At 50.0% G+C, this 22,805-nt stretch overlaps 1 protein-coding gene across 1 annotated transcript in view; it reads right to left on the bottom strand.

Annotated features, from left to right (window-relative positions):
• Positions 1 to 22,395, bottom strand: part of LOC141164192 (hepatitis A virus cellular receptor 1 homolog) — a 44,448-nt gene extending 22,053 nt beyond the window's left edge. Inside the window, exons 1-4 of the mRNA XM_073649329.1 lie at positions 22,201 to 22,395; positions 9,181 to 9,510; positions 2,251 to 2,331; positions 1,967 to 2,042 (exon numbers count right to left, since the gene is read on the bottom strand). Coding sequence (XP_073505430.1) covers positions 2,014 to 2,042; positions 2,251 to 2,331; positions 9,181 to 9,510; positions 22,201 to 22,249 — 489 coding nt within the window. The 5' untranslated portion in view covers positions 22,250 to 22,395 and the 3' untranslated portion in view covers positions 1,967 to 2,013. The remainder of the gene's footprint in view (positions 1 to 1,966; positions 2,043 to 2,250; positions 2,332 to 9,180; positions 9,511 to 22,200) is intronic.
• Between the last annotated feature and the right edge of the window lie 410 nt (positions 22,396 to 22,805).

The raw sequence follows: 22,805 nt of genomic DNA, 5'->3' as shown, positions 1-22,805 counted from the left end.
TCCCGGGAACACCAAAAGCTGACTGATATAACAGGGTCAGCAGTCACGGAGGCCCATGAGACCGGGGAGTGTGATCTCCAACAGAAGGCCCTACCACCAGGTCAGCGGGTGCAAAACAGAGACCAAGTTAGGCCTAGCTCCAGGCAGGTCATAAACTTATCAGTAAAAGGCAAGAAATAGGAGGCCCCACACCCGCTCACTGGGGAGAGTCCTAAAATGCACCCTTCACCCTACAGTGCCCTGGATCGTGCCTGAAACACCACCAGTAAAGGTACTGAAGTGAACTGTTGTGAGTGTGCCTATTCTTCTTCTTCTGACCCGGCTGGGTCCCCTCTATCCTGCACCCCCTTCTCCTATGCCTCTGTGGCGCCCCTGAGGGTTCGACCGCCACAGGGATGCTGCACTTCTTTAATGGAGTGTAGTGTTCCTCCTCTGAGGTAAGAACAGTGTGATAGTCGTGACCCAACCTTTGCATCCAACACCACATTTCTCCACCAGAGGGGGCTAGTATGCACTAGGTGCTGCTCCCCTGGTTACAGGGAGACTGGGGAACCAAGAGTTAGGGGAAACCAGTTAGTGGGTGAGGGTAGAGGACTTACAAGTTAGTTACACTTTAAATTTCATATTTAATAAAAAGCCATCTTGGGTCTTGCTTCTTTGACTGCCTTCAATCGCTCTTTGACTGTCTCAATGATGTCAATTGCTGAGTGGACTGTGATCTCCCACCCTAACGCGGATCCTGTGTGGGCCCGCATCGGATGGAGACACGGCCCTCGTACCCCGACCTTGGGACGAGGTGTAGGTTGTAGACAAGGAATGTCTCGACCCGGTCAAGGACCAGGACTAAGAAGGCCCGGAGCTTAAGAGTGTGGCTCCACAGTAAATGGATCCCAGGCAGGATGCAGACGGAGCGGTGTATGCCTCCTGTCCTCGCCATGCTGATATATTCAGAGGGAGTCCGGCTGCAAGAGGGGTACCGGTCCCCTACCTTGCACTCCAAGTCCTGGTCGGGAAAGCCCGGTAGGCCCTGAGGATCCCACCGGGTATCGGACGGAGAGAAGCTGCCACCCGTGCCCTTGTTCTGAGAGGAGCTCAGAGGGAGACCCGGCCTATTTGCACAGACACGGACAGGAAAGGATTCGGTCTGTAGTTCAGGAACACTCTGGTGTAGGGTCCCGACTGAATGCTGGACTTACTCTGAGGTTGTCGGACCTCCGTCCCTGGTGACCGCAGGACTCCACGGGGAGCAGGGAGTCGCCTTCCTTCTGCCATCTTGAAAGTGAGTAAAGCCTTGGAAGTTCACCCCTATGGCCTCCGGACTGTTATTTCTACGCCACACCGCGAGACGCGGCATCCGTGCTCCTCTACTACTACCCCCTCCATCCTGTCCCTCTGCCCTGAGTCCTCGCTCCGCCTGTGGGGAGTAGTAAGAACTTTGGCCGCCGTAACATCATGCCTCAGCGGACTGAAGTGGCGCTGGTGGTTCTCACCAGGTGCCACAGGTGGCGTAGTCGTAAATCAGCCACTCAACCCAGATAAGCCCACACCATCCTTTTAATGTGACGGCCCTGAGCACGGGTCGGGTCCGGGCCACGGCTGCACCCTATCTCTCCATCATAGGACCCGACTCCGAGTTCCCCATCTCCCAGGGTAAAGAAAAGGGCTTTTCGAGTAGAGGCGTCACACTGCCCTGAGGCGCCGCTCCACCTGTGGGGAGCCGCACCAACTAAACTGCCTGACCACCGGCCTCAGAGGACTGTAGCAGCGCTGGTGATCCTCACCAGACACCACGGGTGGCGTCACGAACTTTCCCTTTCCCATACACCTTTTCCCCCAATTCCTTCCTTGCTTTTAAGAGTGACCCCAGGGTACGGCCAGGGGAGCCGGCTACCGCGACATCCCCCAAAACCAAACAGCAAGGCCCGGGCGCCGAGTCCCCATCCCTTGAGCGCGTCAAATGTGATACCTGGTTTATGATTCTTTTATTGTGGAAGATTCTTCTTGGTCTGAGTTTTAATCTTCATCATCAGGACATTCTTCAACTGAAAAAGGTTACAAAATAATGACCTCTCAATGAAAAGTATACCCATTATACATAGGGGAAGCAGAAGTCATAGATTTTTCTGGTGCTTAAAGGACCACACGACTCAGGATAAAGGTGAAAACATGCACCTATGCCCAGATCAGGGCTGGAGAGAACGGAGCAGGACATAGGGAGTCGCAGAACACCAATGATGATAAATGACTTACGCATGCTGAACATGTCCTCCTCCGTAATCATGGGATGATGATCTGTAGTTGCAGCAGTTACTGTTAAATCCTCACTGTGATCTAAGAAAACCTAAGTATTATAAATGGCACAAATACATCACTAAACTCTAAAACATTACTAACAGCAATATCACCCAGCACTCAGTAGATGTACGGTAATGTTTTATTACATATATAGCAATCTATAGAGAATATACAAGTTAGGTTTCGCCGACCTTCTTCAGGAGCAGAACCATGATTGGGGCAAAATTATGATTATTCTTGTATTATTACTTTGCAGTCTTTATGGGTTTTGTATTATCTCTTACACACGTTACATATTTCTTAAAGGGATGGACCAATATCTTACGTTATTGCCAAGCTGTCCTTTTTATTGCAGATCTAACCAATAAAGTAATTTGCAGTACTTGTTATGTTGTTTTGGTTATGATTTCACCTCTTCCTATCCTTGCTTCCATTCTATGCCACACACCCATTCTGTGGGTGTGTCGGCAGTCGCACAACTACTTCTCCCAGTTAGCAACGCGGCACCTTTTTTGTCTCCCCTGCTGCCACCTTTTTGTTTGAAGTGGTGACTTAACTGCATTGCTTCTTGTATTAGATAGGTCAGGCATCTTCAGGGTTTTGCCCACGTGGTCTCCAGACCAATCTCTGGCTATCATTGTGTGGGGCATTGGCCCTTACCGGAGGTTGAATGCACTGTGACTTTAAGGCTCCGCTCTGACTTGCTGTTGGACTAGTCGCCTCCCCCGGCTGTTCTTGTTTTGTGCTGAGAGAGGCAGAAAATACAAGAAGTAGAGACCTCATGTGGATGTGTGTCTGAGAAAACAGGGAGACGCCTGCAGGTCCCGTGATCAGCAGAAACTGTAAGGCTGTGTGCCCACGATGCGTTTTTTAAGCGTTTCCGTGTCGGCAAAAACGCTGCAGAAACGCTTAAAAAATGCATGGTAGAAGGCCTGCCATGTTCCCCAATGATAATCTGCATGTGCTGTGCACATGCTGCGGAAATTTCCACTGCGGATTATCATTGCAGAAAAAAACGCAACACTACCAATTATTTTGCGGAAGTGCTGCGTTTTCGCCGCCATTGACTTGCATTAGAACGCATGGATTCCGCATCACTGTATATGTAGATGCGCATTCCATGCGTTACAATGTGCGGATGGTACTCAGGTTTAGAGGAGAGGAGACTAGTACCTGTAAAAAAAAAAAAAAGAAGAAAATAAAAAAGAAATATGTACTTACCTTCTGGCGGCCCCCGATGCGCTCATCCTCTCATGCCGGCAGTTCGCAATGGACTGAAGGACCTGAGCTGACGTCATAGTCATGTGACGGGTCACGTGACGCTGACGTCGGCAGGTCCTTCAGTGTACCGCGATCTGCCGGCAGCCAGGACGGAGCAAAGCAAGACACCGGGGGCCATCGGAAGGTAAGTATAGATTTATTTTTTGACATTCTCTCGGGTCACACTATATAAATCCATGCTGTTTGCATGGATTTATATAGTGTGACCAAGTTGTCAAGCACTTTCCAAGTGATGCTAAAATCGCTTGACAACCAGCAACCCTTGAGAACGCTTCACTTCCGCTTGTCCCTGGCAGGAAAAACACATGTACAATCCGCATGCTTTTTTTCTGCCAGGGGAGATGCAGAAATGCTCAGGAAATATCCGGAGCATTTCTGCATCGTGGGCACATAGCCTATGGCTGTGTGCCCACTATGCTTTTCTTAAGCGTTTCCGCAGCGGCAATTCCACACTTAAAAAATGCTTGATAGAAGGTCTGCCATGTTCCCCAATGATAATCCGCATGTGCTGGGCACATGCTGCGAAAATTTCCGCTGTGGATTATAATTGTGGAAAAATCAACAGCACTACCAATTATTTTGCGGAATCACGGCGTTTTCGCCGCCATTGACTTGCATTGGAACACATGGAATCCTCATCACTAGATAAGTACATGCGGATTCCATGCGTTTCAATGTGCGGATGGTACCCGGGTCTGGAGAAGAGGAGACTCTCTTCCATACCCTGGTACCATAGTACCTGTAAAAAAAAAAAAAAAAAAAAAAAAGAAATATATACTTACCTTCTGATGGCTCCCGGTGTCTTTGTCATGGCTTGCTGGCAGCTCGCGGTAGACTAAAGGACCTGCGGTGACGTCATTTAGTCATGTGACGGGTCGGCAGGTCCTTTAGTCTACGCGAACTGCCGGCAAGCCAAGACAAGGACACCGGGGGCCATCAGAAGGTAAATATATATATTTTTTATTTTTTACCATTCTTTCGGTCACACTATATAAATCCATGCCAGCTGCATGGATTTATATAGTGTGACCAAGTTGTCAAGCACTTTCCAAGTGATGCTAAAATCGCTTGGAAAGCACTTGACAACCCGCATGCGGAAATGCATGTGAAGAACGCTTCACTTCCGCATGTCCCTGGCAGGAAAAACGCATGTACAATCTGCATGTACAATCCGCATGTACAATCAGCATGCGTTTTTTCTGCCAGGAGATGCAGAAACGCTCAGGAAAAATCCAGAGCATTTCTTCATCGTGGGCACATAGCCTAAAGAAGAGATTGGTAATCTATGGAAAGAGAAGATTACGGACTATAGCAAGATTTGTTGTTTGGGACTTTGTCAAGGACCAGAGAGATTCATCCTTTTTATGTAGAACTTTTTCCCTGGAGACTAAAGACCTGAGATAACACACAACACAACGTGTCAGCCATTTTTGTGAGAGTGGAGAAAGGTTTGCCTGCCGGCTGAAAGAAAGAGATCCTGTATACAAGGAAAAGACTCAAGTGAATTCATCCGGCTCTTTCACACCAGGAACAAGCGGCAGCCGCCATCTGTGCCTGATCTGCGCAATCGTGAGTGACCCATTGAGATAGGGTTTAGCGTAGTTTTCTGAAGCTAGGACGCTGTAGCAGCGTGGCCCGACTAGCAGAAAGCCAGAGAGAGAATTAGCTCAGAGTAGTTTGTGAAACTTGTGTAATGTTTGTTCTGAGCTTTCATTGCCATAGCTGGAGCATAGTTTGTGACTCGCTCCAGCTATCTCTCCCTATGTTCATGTTGGTAATATTATTAATGTAAATACTGTTAGTCTCATCTCCCGGCATATAGTTCCTTTGTACATAATAAAGCCGGAGTTTTGTTTCAGTCTTCTTGTCTGCTGTGCCTTACTTGAATACTGCCTTGCTGTGTTCTTTGGACACCGCTACAATTGCTTCCAAGAAAAAAGTGGATGAATACCTACATAGGGCCAGTATATAAGGGCACTTCCAGAAAATCATATGTAACCCAAGAGAAAAAGGGAAGCAAACAACGTCCAAATAATAAAATGAATAATCTTTATTAACGAATTTCTAAAAATAGTAAAATTCATAAAAAAGAGAAATGAAGTCAGATTAATTCCTATAAATGCAACATAGTCAAATATAGAATACATATAGTAGTGTGAAAAAGTGTTTGCCCCTTTCCTGATTTCTTATTCTTTTGCATGTTTGTCACACTAAAATGTTTCAGATCACAAAACAAGTTTAAATATTAGTCAAAGATAACAAAAGTAACCACAAAATGCAATTTTGAAATAAAGGCCTTAATTGTTAAGGGAAAAAGAAATCCAAATCTATTTGGGCCTGTGTGATAGTGATTGCCCCCCTCCCCTTAAAACATAAATTAACGGTGGTTTATCACATCTTTGGGAAGCTGAGTTCAATTTGCCGAGCCACACGCAGGCCTGATTACTGCCACACCTGTTCTCAATCAAGAAATCACTTAAATAGAATCTGCCTGACAAAGTGAAGTAGACCAAAAGATCCTCAAAAGCTAAATATCATGCTGCGATCCAAAGAAATTCAAGAACAAATGATAAACAAAGTAATTGAGATCTATCAGTTTGGAAAAGGTTATAAAGCCAATTCTAAAGCTTTGGGACTTCACCAAACCACAGTGAGAGCCATTATCCACAAATGGCGAAAACATGAAACAGTGGTAAACCTTCCTAGGAGTGGCCTGCCGACCAAAATTACCCCAAGAGCGCACCGATGACTCATCCAAGAGGTCACAAAAGACCTCACAACAATATCCAAAGAACTGCAGGCCTCACTTGCCTCAGTTAAGGTCAGTGTTCATGACTCCACCATAAGAAAGTGACTAGGCAAAAATGGCATGCATGGCAGAGTTTCAAGATGAATACCACTGTTGAACAATAAGAACATAAAGGTTCGTCCCAGTTTTACCAGAAAACATCTTGATGATTGCCATGACTTTTGGGAGAATACCCTATAGACTGACAAGACAAAAGTTGAACTTTTTGGATGGTATATGTCCCATTACATCGGGCGTAGAAGTAACACAGCATTTCAGGAAAGGAACATCATACCAACAGTAAAATATGGTGTTGGTAGTGTGATGGTCTGGGGCTGTTTGCGGCTTGGAAGACTGGTAGGTTTCAAAATTGATATGTTCAGCATGAACTCCATGGCTAAATAAAGAGAGAATGGATATAGAGGACACATACCCCCAGGAAGAAGCCAATGCAAAACGCGCATTGGGGTCCCTTTTCTCTGCACCTCCAGTCCATTTACAGGTATTGAAACTTCTGTATCCAATCTCTCTTCTTTCACCCATGGAGTCAATGCTGGATATATTAATTTTGATACCTAGCAACACTTTTAGATTATTATAGGCATAGGTATTCCTTTACTATACTGCACAATTGCACATTACCTCATTTAAGCTACTTTTTTGCCATTATGCTGCTAGAACTATTAACCTCATTTTTCTCAGCATGCATTTTACTTGCATTACTTTTATGCATTAATAGTGTGTGACAAAGTCACTAGCAAAGTGCTGGAGGGGAGATATGTTTCACTGAGACTATTAGCTTCAGTGATTTGAAATCTGAAAGTTTGCTCCAGCACACTAAGTGCTGAGAAGGGTTAAGTGCCCATTTTAAGGGCTAGATTTTATGTGAATAAGCTAAGAGCAGGTGGGAAGTTGTTCACCATATCTCAACCCCAGGGTGTGGTCTGAGATATAAATAGCCAACCTTTTGTGTCATTAGGTGTTCAGTGGGTCTGGAGGCGACACCTCCAGAGAAGTGTTCTGTTAAACTTTGCTGAATCCTGTTGTATCCTGTGTGGGCGGAACCCTGCAAACATACGGATTGTGCTGTACATTTTCTTTTGCTTTCCCATTTGTTTAGATGAACTTTACACTGGTTTATGCTGTACTTTAATAAACCAGTCCGAGATTTAAAGAGACAGCGTTCCTGTTTCTACCTTTGTGAGCAGCCGAGTGAACCGATCTACCACAGGTGGAGTTTCGAATGCGGGCAACGTTCCGGGAACACGTGTAGCGACTGTCGACAAACCGTATGTTCTGGGCAAATGCAGCCATAAGCCAGGAAACAACGACAGACAGCATGGAGGAGCTGATCAAACACTTGGTCCAAGTCCAACAGCGGCAGCAACATCAGCAGCAGGTGCAGCAGTAGCAGAATTATTGTCTTCACCACTTGGTGTCTTTATAGTACTGTATACTTATTTATGTAATAGTTTTGTCTTCAAAACCTTATGCACCTTATATACACTCTTTACATCCCATGACATGATTTTTTTCATCATGATTTTTTTCATTATAATGTTCTATGGACAGTATTCTTATGTTCTCCATTTGTCTGTGTTGCATGTATAGAAATTACACTGCCTTCATCTAAATTTTTTATGAATTTTACTATTTTTTAGATATTTGTTAATAAAGATTATTCATTTTATTATTTGGGCCATTTTTCTCTTCGGTTAAACAAGACCAAAGTGGGACTTATCTGTGAAAAGGGTTTAGCTCTATTCCAGCCTCCATTGCAACTTACTTTACACCTTGATAGCTTAAAGCTGTTGGATGAATTCAATGGAGCACCTGTAACTGGAAGGCTGGCTCCTATCTCAGCGTTGTACAAACACCTTGTTATGGTTTGTGTAGAGAGTTTTTGACACCTTAGGCTCAGTATGTGATGTGTAATTTCACTTGCAGTACAGAATGGATCACTATGTGCCATCTTCGAATCTAAGGAGCCCACTTGGGCAACACCATGAAGAGAACTTCATGAGTGAATGTCACACTGTTCCTACTCCTGGGATTATGGTGTGGGACGGCATAATGTACCCATCTAGTCTAGTCTGGAACTGGTGGTGTGGATGCTTCTCCAAAATGTCCCAGGAACCAGTTTTCAACATCACAATGCCAGGCCGCATGTTGCTTGAGCTACCGAAAGCAGCCTGCATGGCCTAAACGTGCCACCATGGCCTGCAGTGTCTCCAAACTTATCTCCCATTGAGCTCATCTGGGACATCATTGATTGGTAATTACAAAGGAGCTGCCAGCAGCGGATCTTGATGATTTTTGTGCCCAATTGCATTCAGTGCAGCAGAACATTTCTCTGACAACCAGTCATAATCTCAATAATATCAGCCGGGGCTGTGCGTGAGGGGATTTTTGCACATGGCGCTCATACTCAAGATGTTTTGAAAATGTGCAGATCAGTAAAATATCAATCAATCCTGTGATTTCTATAACGCCATGACTTTTTTTGTCTTGGTTTTGCAATTTCAATGTTGAGGAATGTAGTTGTTCTAAATTATTACTAGTGAGGAAAGGAGAAGTCAGCTGGTTAATGACCCAAACTTGTTCCATGACAAGTTTCATTCGTGGTTGTAGAGGACGAGATTGCGGTACTTAATCTTTGGCAACTAGACATCTTATATTCCTAACTGGAAGAGCCTCATTGCTCATTCCATAGACCTTTTTTTTTCTCTTAGAAGAAGTCCATCTGATGTTCTCCTCATGTTGTCCTCATCTATGTATACACCTAGATTCATAGCTGAAGATGTGAAATATCTCACCTTCTTGTATCTTCACTTCCACGTCTGTCATCTGATCATTGAATGGTCCAGGGATCTCCACCCGACAGCAGTACGTTCCTTCATCTTCTTTAGTGGCCCCAGTGATGGTCAGAGACACGTCCCCCTGACTAATGTTCCCCAGTAACTGATATCTGTCAGATTTCCTCCAAGTCACGTTTTGGCCATCGGTCCAGATGATTTCCTTTTCACAACCAGTGATGGAACAGCCTCGTCCCCAGCACATTGTGGTTGTCTTGCCGGTATATGTGCAGGGTAATACAGCAGTGCCATGCAATGATACAGTCACCTGTACCGCTGGAGCCACCAGACCTGCAAATTGAGAAGACAATCTAAAAATGTATACGTATAAATGAAAAGAAGGACAAAGTAGGTAACAATTTGTAATGACTGATCACTGAAAAATCCAGGAATCTCCACAAGGCATCAATACGATTCTTCATCTTCTTTAGTGACCCTGATGATGGTCCGGGACCCCAATGATCGGTAAATGATGTATAAAATGGCGTGATTGCTTTTTTACTTTTCACCATTAAACATTAACACAAATGTTGCTCTAACATATGAATGTGGCAAAATGACCCCTAAAAAAAACGAAAAATAATCTAGACCTTATATAGAGAAGCTTATGTAAGAATAAAAAAAAGTTATGGCTGCTGTGACTATGAATGAAAGAACATAAAAAAAAAATCATCTGGTCGTCCAAACAAGTGCATCACAAAAATGTCATTGTGTATATGCATGTGACTCGCCCCCTGGGCCGTAGGGCACCCGGAACTGGGCCTTCTAGTGTACGGTGCTGATGGGGGTACTAGTGGCCACCAGATCCCGTGGCTCAGGGTGGTCAGACCAAGTTGTGGCAGTCTATTTATCAGTGTTTTGAATGTCCGACTACGCCACCCGTGGATTGCGGTCAGAGATAACCGTCGCTGCAAGGCAGACCGCTGAGGCTGGTGTTGGTGTGCAGCACAGGGATAGGATAACTCCCCACGGGAAGAGTGTAGCCTCAGGGCAGAGTAGGTGGATGCTGGGGGTGGTGATGCAGTCCAGGGTTTTCACTCACAGTTGTTATCCATGTCACTTCTGTCAGCAATGACTGCCCAAGCCGTGCTGCGTCCACCAGGTGAGGGGCTCGGTCAACCCCCAGGCAATTCAGGAGCATGGCACAGGACCCCCTTCTGTCCTTTCTCTGGCCTCTCATGCCCCACCAGTGACCAAACTTCTGTCCAACTACCGCGGACCTTGTCGGGTAAGAGTTGGCCTTCACTTCCCGCTATCCTATATGGTGCCTTCCTAGCAGGTTTGGCAGGGGGGTCGCACCAATAAATGATCACGACCTCCGGTTCTTGGCTGAGGGATGATTTACCTACACCAACTTGGGAATCCGGTACCCTTCCACAGCCTGACTCTTCACCCGATATAATGCGGGTTTGCAACGGTGGCTGTCCGCTCTGCTCTCTTAGGATCCCTTCTGCCTTCTCGTTTCTGGAGCCTTTCTACTCCTCTGTCTCTCCTCTTTCCTTCCTTCCTCTTCTTCTCTTCTCTTCTCTGGCCCCAGCCTTTTCTCTAGTCCTGCCTCGTGGAGCTGAGCTCAGGCTGAGCCTCGGCTCCCTGTCTGCTCTCTGTGACTGACTCGAACTTCTCTGACTCCTTCTCCTCATTGAACCTAAGATGGCTCCCACCTTTTATCTGCTTCTCTGTGTCTGAGCTCAGGTGACCTGCACCCAATGAGCTCCTTCCTGTGCTCCAGAAACCGTCCCCTTCTGCTCCTACATCACTGGGTTCTCTCTCCCCTTCCCACTCCAGCCAGGGACATGGTCAGTTGTGCCTGCATAAAATGGGAGCACCGTCGAGCTGTCCCTCGGAAATGGGGTGAGTGTGTGTATGCAGCTAACTGAGCCCTGGTCCATACTCCATCCTTACCCGGGAGTGGAATATCACACCTCTGGTTAAGGTGCAATACCCCTGTAGCGACCGAACCCTCGGGGCGCTACACATGTGTTTTGTGTATGCGTGTATTTTATGCATGTGTGCTCAATGTAAATGTGCGTGTATATACAGGTGGGCACCAAACACAAGTCCACCACAGGTGCCCTCCATTATCAGTTTCTGGCCTCGGTCCTAACTGGGTTATATGCAATGCAACTGAGCCCTGCTCTCCAACTGGCTGCAAATGCAGTATGTCCACCTCTGATGCAGATCTCTTCCATTTTTGTCTGGTAAGGAGGTAGTATGGAAGCTGGTTTGTTGGTATGTGTATGCATATATAGTGAATACACCTTAAATAGATGAAAATACTGCCTTCATTATAAAATCAACAAATGATGATACCACACAGTGTACATAGGTTATACTGCCATACTGTGCACAATAGTAATGCCACCATACAGTACACATAAATAATGATACCACACAGTGTACATAGATTATACTGCCATATTGTGCACATTAGTAATGCCACCATACAGTACACATAAATAATGATACCACACAGTGTACATAAATTATACTGCCAAACTGTGAACATATATAATGCTTCCATACAGTACACATAAATATTGATTCCATACAGTGTACATAGATTATACTGCCAAACTGAACACATAAGTAATGGCGCCATACAGTACACAAGTGATGATACATACAGTGTACATAGATTATACTGCCAACTGTGCACATAAGTATTGCCACCATACAGTACACGTAAATTATATCATACAGTCTACATAGATTATACTCCCAAACGGTGCACATACGCAACTCTGCCATACAGTACATGTAAATAATGATTCATACAGCGTACATAGATGATACTGCCAAACTGTGAACATAGATAATGCTGCCATACAATACACATAAATAATGATACCATACAGTGTACATAGATTATACTGCCAAACTGAACACATAAGTAATGGCGCCATACAGTACACAAGTGATGATACATACAGTGTACATAGATTATACTGCCAACTGTGCACATAAGTATTGCCACCATACAGTACACGTAAATTATATCATACAGTCTACATAGATTATACTCCCAAACGGTGCACATACGCAACTCTGCCATACAGTACATGTAAATAATGATTCATACAGCGTACATAGATGATACTGCCAAACTGTGAACATAGATAATGCTGCCATACAATACACATAAATAATGATACCATACAGTGTACATAGATTATACTGCCAAACTGTACACATAAGAAATGCCACCATACAGTACACATACATAATGATACCATACAGTGTACATAGATTGCACTGCCAAACTGTACACATAAGAAATGCCACCATACAGTACACATACATAATGATACCATACGGTGTACATAGATTATGCTCCCAAACTGTGCACATAAGAAATGCCACCACACTGTTAATGTAAATGATAATACCACACAGTGTACATAGATTATGTAGCACCCCGAGGACTCGGCTGCTACAGGGGTATTGCACCTCAGACCAGAGGTGTGGTATTCCACTCCCGGGTAAGGATGGAGTGTGGAACTGGGCTCAGATAGCTGCATGCACCACACTCACCCCATTTCCGGGGGACAGATCAACGGTACTCCCACCAGATAGATGTGCAGGTACGACAGCTTCTGTCCCTGGCTGGAGTGGGGAGGGGGGAGGAACATCCTAGTGGTGTAGGAGCAGAGAGGGGAGGGACTCTGGGCAGAGGTAGGAGCCCATTGGTTGCTCGTCACCTGGGCTCGGGTGTCAGAGGGAGTATATAAGGTGGGCACCATCTTAGGACAGGGTCTGTCTGTTCAGAGAGGAGCTCAGCCAGAGAGGGCTGACAGGGATCTGTGGCTCAGTCTGGGCCCAGCTCCAGAGCCAGGCCTGGAGTGGAGGCCTGAAGCAGAGAGAGAGAGAGAAGTAAGAGGAAGAAGGAACAGAAACACCAGGAAAGGCCCAGAGACGCAGGAAAAGAGGGAACCCTAAGATCCCACGGAATAACGGGTGAAGGGTTGGCAGAACAGGGTGCCGGATCCCAAACTGGTGGAGGCCAATTATCCTTAGCCAGGAACCGGAGGTCGTGGACAAGTTTTGGCGCGACCCCTCGCCATATCTACCAGGAAGGCATACCATATAGGGTCAGGGAAACCGGGAAAGGTTTCACCACTAGAAGGCCCGAGGGAGCTGGACAAAGGTGGATCCCTGGTGGGGACGGCCAGTAGGAAGGAAGAGAGGGGAGCTCAGGACCACGCTCTGGAACTGCCTGGGAGTTGGCCGAGTCCCGCACCTGGTGGACGCAGCACGGCTCGGGTGGTCCTAGCTGTACACAAGGGACCTGATAAAGAACTGTGAGTAAAGCTGTGAAAACTGCAATTGCACGTCTCAGTGATTCCTCGTCGCACCGACACCATCAGTGCTGGGACATACACACCATCTCTCCCAACATCATTCTCATCCTCTGCCCTGAGGCCATACCCCTCCCATTGGGGGTTATACCATCCACGCTGCACATCCGTACCACCGGCCTCAGCGGACTGCCCTGCAGCGGCGGCTTCATAGCCGCATTCAACGGGTGGCGTAGTCGGACACTAATACCATCATACCAATAACTGCCACTTAGTTTGACACCCTGGGCACGGACCGGGTCACCGCCACGAGGACTACTACCCCTATCGGATCCGGCTCCGGGTATTTCCCGCGTGCGCAACGCTACACAACATGGCCCAGGGGGCGCGTCAACTTTGGCGTAGTCGGCAGGATTACGTGCCCGCAACCACCGGGTACTGCGTGCCTGAAGAAAAGTTCACATTTACCTCAAAAAGGAGTCTCCCGCCAATTCCAGAGGGTTCCCGCCATCAGACGCCGTCCGGAGTCGTTTCCCGCCGTTTGCCCGCCATCTGCAGCCTTTGCCCGCCATCAGCGAAGTTTCCCGCCATCAGGAGACGATTCCCGCCATCTTGGACAGTTTCCCGCCCTGGCAGAGCGGACGCCATTGTGGGCGTGCCAGAGAGTGGCAAGAGACCACCTCCCATCGTGGGCATGGCCCCAGAGTGGCGCCAAAGGAGGAGACCGCCCCCACCAGCCGAGACTACCACCATGGAAATGTCCATCAAAGTGGGGGGTCTGCCCCTGAAACTGACTGTCACTAAGTTGCCCCGGGACCACTCCCAAGGGGGGCGGATAGAGAACAAAATGGAGAAGATGGGTGCAGCCTGGAGGAGTCTGGACAGATCGCACCCGGGAATGGAGGAAGAGACAAGCGGTACCAACCCCGTGGTCCGGGGCCTGCTGCAGGCCGCCACCCCAGAAGGCCTGGTGGAAATCCTGGCACAGCTCACCAGAGATCGGGAGCGTGCACAGACTGCGCTGGAGGCCTTGGCCCGGAAGATGGCCCGAGTACAGCAGGAAGCACTGGCCGAATGGGGAAGGGAGATGGCCCAGCAGGCTGGAACCCGCCAGCAGAGGACGCCACCCGCAACATGGAGCATGTCTGCCCCTGAGGATGGTGCAGGAGGGACGAAGGCCGGAGACGACGCCGCAGAGGGAGCTGCAGGGATGGAAGCAGGTAATGGGGACGTCACCACCCCGAGCCCAGTAGCCGAAAGCCTGCCCCAGCTCCCCGTCGCAGAGCCCGAAGTCCCACTCACCGCGCCCGTTGCCGCACCGCCACTGCTCCCAACTAGGCCTCAAGCGGCCGGAGCCGCGGTCACGCCCCCTTCCGCGCCACGCCCCTTGACCCAGAGCGCGGCAAAAGAGGAAGTGCCACCGGCCTGGTCGCAAGGCCGAGTACCTCCGGGTGCCGCGGTCTCCACAGCACTCTCCTCCCGGAAGGTGCCATACTTGGGCCCAGATAGGATGCCTCCGGCCTGGACGCAAGGCCGAGCACCCCCGGGCGCTGCCGCCCTTACGGCGCCCTCAACCTCCACAGTGCCACCCCAGGGCGCCGATCTGTTTGCACAACATACCAGCCCGGACGGGCTGCCCTTCGTGTGGCCACCGGAGTACGTCAACCCCCGACTCCGGAAGGAACGGCCCCTGTGCGAGCCTCTGATCCCGGCTCCGGCGCCCGTCAAAATTGTCCCGCTCCCGTTGGAGGACGCCCAATTTGCATGGGATCCGACCGGTGAGGACCTCATGGGGTTCACCAAGGAGACCCGGGCGGCCGCAGCCCGGCGTGAGGAGTGCTGCTGTAGCACCCCGAGGGCTTGGCTGCTACAGGGGTATTGCACCTCAAACCAGAGGTGTGGTATTCCACTCCCGGGTAAGGATGGATTGTGGACCAGGACTCAGTAGCTGCATGCACCACACACACCCCATTTCCGAGGGACAGCTCAACGGTGCTCCCACAAGATAGAAGTGCAGGCACGACAGCATCTGTCCCTGGCTGGAGTGGGGAGGGGGTGGAATACCCAGTGGTGTAGGAGCAGATAGGGGTGGGTCTCTGGGCATAGGTAGGAGCCCATTGGTTGCTAGTCACCTGGGCTCGGGTGTCAGAAGGAGGTATATAAGGTGGGCACCATCTTAGAACAGAGTCGAGTTCAGTCCAGTTCAGTTCAGAGAGGAGGAGAAGAAGACAGGAGTTCAGCCAGAGAGGGCTGACAGGGAGCTGTGGCTCAGTCTGGGCCCAGCTCCAGAGACAGGCCTGGAGTGGAGGCCAGAAACAGCAGAAAGAGAGAGGAGAAGGAAAGGAAAGTAAGAAAGGAACTGGAACAGAGGAGAAAGGAAGCAAGGAACACAGAGAAAGGCCCAGAGACACGAGGACCGAAGGAACCCCATATGCCCAGAGGAGATACAGGGTGAAGGGTTGGCAGAACAGGGTACCGCAACCCAAATTGGTGGAGGCAACAGATTCCTCAGCCAAAGACCGGAGGTTGTTACCACATCTTGGTGCGACCCCTCACTACATCCACCAGAAAGGCATACCGTATAGGGTCAGGGAAACCGGGAGAGGTTTCGCCAACAGAAGGCCCGAGGAAGCTGGACAAAGGTGGGTCACTAGTGGGGACGGCCAGAGAAAGGTAGAGAAGGGAGCTCTGAACCACACTCTGGAATTACCTGGGAGTTGACCCAGTCCCTTGCCTGGTGGACGCAGCGCGGCTCGGGCAGTCATCGCCTGCAGCATTGACATGAACAACAACTGTGAGTAAAGCATTGAAAACTGCAACCGCACGTCTCTGTGGTTCCACGCCGCACCAGCACCATTAGCACTGGGACGCTCACACCATCACTCCCATCATCTCTCACATTAGCTGCCCTGAGGCAATACTTCTCCCGTGGGGAGTTATCCCATACTCAGTTGCGAAAACAACATCAGCCTCAGCGGTCTGCAGCGCGGCGGCGGTCCCCACTGACCGCAATCCACGGGTGGCGTAGTCGGACATTTGCTATACATTAAGACTGCCACTGGTTTGACCACCCTGGGCACGGACCGGGTCACCGCCACACGGAGACTACAACCCCCAGCATTCTACAACAGGCCCAGTTCCGGGTTCCCCTGCACAACACAGGCCCAGGGGGCGCGTCAACTTTGGCGTAGTCGGCAGGATCGAGACCAACCCGCCACAAACGGGTATCGCGTGCCTGAAGAAAATTGTACACGTACCTGGAAAAGAAGTCTCCCGCCATTTCCCGAAGTTTCCCGCCATCCGGAGCAGATTCCCGCCATCAGAAGCTATCTTGGACCGTTTCCCGCCATCGGACGCCATCTTGGGTCGTTTCCCACCGTCTTCCCGCCATCCGCAGTCGTTTTCCCGCCATCGGGCGCCATCTTCGGGACGCCGCGCGGGAAGAAGAGGGGCGTGGACGCCGAAAGCGCGCGAGATCTGAAGCTCCGCCCCACGCACCGACGCTGCGTAAGGTCCAGAAAGGGAGAGGGAGCGACGCTGACGTCACAGGAGCGCGACGCAAGGTCCTCAACCCCGACGATCGACTGCGGAGCCGCGGCCTACGGAGGAAGATCAACGCAAGGTAGGCCACGGTCCACCAGGGGGGAGGAGGACACCAGGAACGGAGAGCAAGATGGTGGACCGGCAGCAGACCAAGCTGCCCAGCATCGGCAGTGCCCAAGCCGTCGCGGGCCCCGACCAGCGCCAGGAGAAGACGCGTGATGCAGGAGTGGTCGCAGGAGCAGGTAAGAGGAGTCTCCCTGTCCCGGACGCTGCCAGCGTCAGCCTGCTCCCGAGCCCCCTGGTGGAGCCGCCGATCCCGGGCGCTGCAAACACCGGCCTGCTCCAGACCCCGCAACAAGCCCTGCTGCCGAGCCCTCCAGCCCTGGTCGATGCCACCACCAGCCAGCGCAAAGGCCCAAAGTCGCACCCTCTGATCCCGGGCGTCGTCAACAGCGGCTCTCTCCAGGCCCCGCCGCAAGGCCTGCTACACAAGGGCACCAAGGGACTGTATGCCCTCCATGTCCACTGTCTAACAGAGGAGGAGCTGAGGTACCGCCCAGACATGGACTACCCTGAGGATCCGGACAGATCTGAAGACTATGAGGAAGGAGCATCAGGAGGATACCATTACCAGTAAACGGTAAAATGGAACTGTATATAGTTACCCATAAGGGTATAGAAACTGTTGCTGAGTGGAGTGTGGTCCCCGTTGGAACTAATGTGGAACTGTTAAAGGACTGTTATCTGTGTGCCCCTAATCCCTAACCAGGCTGAGGACTGTGAGCAGCCATTCCCCTATCCCCACTGGTCGAGGACTGAGAGCGGCCACCCTTGTATATAGTTGCGCTTCCTAAAGCGCCCCCTACTGGTTTTATACAAAAACCGCAACGTCTACCTCAAGGCAGATTAAATGGACTGTTGCACCTTTTCCTGGTCGCAAGTTGCACAGCGGCCAGAGCTCAAGAATGTTCTACTTGAAAAAGTTTTATATTGAAAAGTTTTATATGCTGCTAGAATAATAATGCAAATGTTTCATGTGATGTTTTATATGCTAAAAGAGTTCCGGTAGTTTTGACCATAGCTAGTGACAGAAGAATGTTAAAGAAAAGAAAAAGAGTACCAGCAACGTTAAAAAAGAAAAGTGCCTCCCATAAAGGGATGGGTTTATAGTTATTGTCTTATATACGAATGCATTCTAAAAATTTGTATGTTTAAATTGTTTTGCTCTTTTCCAGCCCGAGGACGTGCTGTGATTTACCAGGGGGGAATGTAGCACCCCGAGGGCTTGGCTGCTACAGGGGTATTGCACCTCAAACCAGAGGTGTGGTATTCCACTCCCGGGTAAGGATGGATTGTGGACCAGGACTCAGTAGCTGCATGCACCACACACACCCCATTTCCGAGGGACAGCTCAACGGTGCTCCCACAAGATAGAAGTGCAGGCACGACAGCATCTGTCCCTGGCTGGAGTGGGGAGGGGGTGGAATACCCAGTGGTGTAGGAGCAGATAGGGGTGGGTCTCTGGGCATAGGTAGGAGCCCATTGGTTGCTAGTCACCTGGGCTCGGGTGTCAGAAGGAGGTATATAAGGTGGGCACCATCTTAGAACAGAGTCGAGTTCAGTCCAGTTCAGTTCAGAGAGGAGGAGAAGAAGACAGGAGTTCAGCCAGAGAGGGCTGACAGGGAGCTGTGGCTCAGTCTGGGCCCAGCTCCAGAGACAGGCCTGGAGTGGAGGCCAGAAACAGCAGAAAGAGAGAGGAGAAGGAAAGGAAAGTAAGAAAGGAACTGGAACAGAGGAGAAAGGAAGCAAGGAACACAGAGAAAGGCCCAGAGACACGAGGACCGAAGGAACCCCATATGCCCAGAGGAGATACAGGGTGAAGGGTTGGCAGAACAGGGTACCGCAACCCAAATTGGTGGAGGCAACAGATTCCTCAGCCAAAGACCGGAGGTTGTTACCACATCTTGGTGCGACCCCTCACTACATCCACCAGAAAGGCATACCGTATAGGGTCAGGGAAACCGGGAGAGGTTTCGCCAACAGAAGGCCCGAGGAAGCTGGACAAAGGTGGGTCACTGGTGGGGACGGCCAGAGAAAGGTAGAGAAGGGAGCTCTGAACCACACTCTGGAATTACCTGGGAGTTGACCCAGTCCCTTGCCTGGTGGACGCAGCGCGGCTCGGGCAGTCATCGCCTGCAGCATTGACATGAACAACAACTGTGAGTAAAGCATTGAAAACTGCAACCGCACGTCTCTGTGGTTCCACGCCGCACCAGCACCATTAGCACTGGGACGCTCACACCATCACTCCCATCATCTCTCACATTAGCTGCCCTGAGGCAATACTTCTCCCGTGGGGAGTTATCCCATACTCAGTTGCGAAAACAACATCAGCCTCAGCGGTCTGCAGCGCGGCGGCTGTCCCCACTGACCGCAATCCACGGGTGGCGTAGTCGGACATTTGCTATACATTAAGACTGCCACTGGTTTGACCACCCTGGGCACGGACCGGGTCACCGCCACACGGAGACTACAACCCCCAGCATTCTACAACAGGCCCGGTTCCGGGTTCCCCTGCACAACACAGGCCCAGGGGGCGCGTCACTGCCGTCGACAGCTAGAGGTCTTTGGGAGAGAACGGCGAGAGAGGCGGATCCGCGAGGAACAGCTGCAGGTCCAAAGCGCGGAGCAGAAACGCCGGGCCCGACGAAACCCCCGTGCGGCCCACGGTCCCCGCGCCAACGGGACCGTAATAAAGTTCCAGTTGGAGCATGGCTGGGGCTTTATCCGGGATCACCGAACCCCCGGCGACGTCTTTGTCACCCGCAGGGATGTCGAGAGCCACCTGCCGGAGGGACACCGCGGACGTGACCTCTACCTGGGTGATGAGGTCACCTTCACCCGGCATCAGTGTGCCAAAGGACCGTACGCCCTTCACGTACACCGGCTGACTGAGGAGGAGATACAGTATGAGGAAAGCCAAGAGGACCCGGACGGGTCTGAAGACTACCCTCAGGAAGGAGCACGAAGAGGACACCATTATTAGAGAGTGGTAAAGAAGGACTGTATATAGTTACCCGTCGGGGTACAAGAACTGTCGTAAAATTGGTGTTTGTGTGAACTGTTACCAGTGTGCCCTTAATCCCTTACCAGGCTGAGGACTGTGAGCAGCCATTCCCCTATTCACACTGGCCGAGGACTGAGAGCGGCCACCCTGTAAATAGTTGCGCTTCTTAAGGCGCCCCCTACTGGTTTTATAGAGGAACTGCGTTTCTACTTTGGAACTAGAGACTGTTGCACTTTACCTGGTCACAAGTTGCACGGTGGCCAGAGATCAAGAACGTGTTGGTCAAGAATGTTTTATATGACAAAGTTTTATATGATGCTAAAAGAGTTAATGGTATTTTATAAGTATGTGAAGAAAGTCTGATAATGTTTCCGTAATGTTTTATACCTGTAACGTTGAAAGAAGAAAAGAGTACCTCCCATAAAGGGATGAGTTGTTGGTTAACGTCTTATATGTGAGTGCACTTTAAAAATTTTGTATGTTGTAATTTGCTTTTGCTCTATTCCAGCCCGAGGACGTGCTGTGGTTTACCAGGGGGGAATGTAGCACCCCGAGGACTCGGCTGCTACAGGGGTATTGCACCTCAGACCAGAGGTGTGGTATTCCACTCCCGGGTAAGGATGGAGTGTGGAACTGGGCTCAGATAGCTGCATGCACCACACTCACCCCATTTCCGGGGGACAGATCAACGGTACTCCCACCAGATAGATGTGCAGGTACGACAGCTTCTGTCCCTGGCTGGAGTGGGGAGGGGGGAGGAACATCCTAGTGGTGTAGGAGCAGAGAGGGGAGGGACTCTGGGCAGAGGTAGGAGCCCATTGGTTGCTCGTCACCTGGGCTTGGGTGTCAGAGGGAGTATATAAGGTGGGCACCATCTTAGGACAGGGTCTGTCTGTTCAGAGAGGAGCTCAGCCAGAGAGGGCTGACAGGGAGCTGTGGCTCAGTCTGGGCCCAGCTCCAGAGCCAGGCCTGGAGTGGAGGCCTGAAGCAGAGAGAGAGAGAGAAGTAAGAGGAAGAAGGAACAGAAACACCAGGAAAGGCCCAGAGACGCAGGAAAAGAGGGAACCCTAAGATCCCACGGAATAACGGGTGAAGGGTTGGCAGAACAGGGTGCCGGATCCCAAACTGGTGGAGGCCAATTATCCTTAGCCAGGAACCGGAGGTCGTGGACAAGTTTTGGCGCGACCCCTCGCCATATCTACCAGGAAGGCATACCATATAGGGTCAGGGAAACCGGGAAAGGTTTCACCACTAGAAGGCCCGAGGGAGCTGGACAAAGGTGGATCCCTGGTGGGGACGGCCAGTAGGAAGGAAGAGAGGGGAGCTCAGGACCACGCTCTGGAACTGCCTGGGAGTTGGCCGAGTCCCGCACCTGGTGGACGCAGCACGGCTCGGGTGGTCCTAGCTGTACACAAGGGACCTGATAAAGAACTGTGAGTAAAGCTGTGAAAACTGCAATTGCACGTCTCAGTGATTCCTCGTCGCACCGACACCATCAGTGCTGGGACATACACACCATCTCTCCCAACATCATTCTCATCCTCTGCCTTGAGGCCATACCCCTCCCGTTGGGGGTTATACCATCCACGCTGCACATCCGTACCATCGGCCTCAGCGGACTGCCCTGCAGCGGCGGCTTCATAGCCGCATTCAACGGGTGGCGTAGTCGGACACTAATACCATCATACCAATAACTGCCACTTAGTTTGACACCCTGGGCACGGACCTGGTCACCGCCACGAGGACTACTACCCCTATCGGATCCGGCTCCGGGTATTCCCCGCGTGCGCAACGCTACACAACATGGCCCAGGGGGCGCGTCAATTATACTGCCAAACTGTGCACTGAAGTAATGCCGCCAAACTGTTCATATAAATGGAGATACCACATGTTACAAATAAATAATGCTGCATAAATTAAATTGACATCAGTACCTTTTAATAGTGCATAATGGCATCAACAGGTTATAAGTAACCCTCAATACAGAATGGTATAAGTCGCACATGAAATAAAAGCAACAGAAAAAACGAGATCCCAAAACTGACAATACGCGGCATAACCTCATCAGGTACTCACCTGTAATGGACAGGACAAGGCAAATGATCCAACCTGGGTACACGTCCATTCTGTGCAGTCAACGGCAAGATGCAAAAGAGATAAACTCTGGGCCAAATATGTGAAAATATAGATATTCCAGTAGAGAAGAGGAAGTAACAGACGGAGACTGTGAAATGCGATGGTATCTTGGTGGCGATATTGCTGCAACATTTATTTGTAACAGAGGAGATAAAAATATACTGCTGAGAAAATGAAGGAACCACCTGCACGTCACACACCCCAACTCATCAGAACTTCAGGGATTTCAATCTGTGCAGTTTGGAGGGAGAAGAGACTGTTTTTCAATGTCACTGGCTTTGGTGCAAATGAAAGTGACAATAAGAGTGATGGAGAGTAACAGCAAGATACCCCCCAAAAGGAAATGGTTTTAGAGGTGGTGGCCACAGACAATTCCTCTTTTCTTTCCTGACGGATTCTCCTCTAATTTAGGTTTTTGTTACTGTTCTTGTCCCTACTGGTAGGTTGAGGCAGTACCTACAGACAAGAATTTCAGGGCCACATACTGGCAACATTTTTGGACCCTCTTGAGACTCTGCCCAGGCTCCAAACCCAACTCCGCCTCC

Source organism: Phyllobates terribilis, unplaced genomic scaffold (genome assembly GCF_046119375.1).
Source record: "Phyllobates terribilis strain yellow unplaced genomic scaffold, ASM4611937v1 Scaffold_10__3_contigs__length_209671492, whole genome shotgun sequence".
NCBI lineage: Eukaryota > Metazoa > Chordata > Amphibia > Anura > Dendrobatidae > Phyllobates > Phyllobates terribilis.
This window is presented reverse-complemented; position numbering and strand designations above follow the sequence as displayed.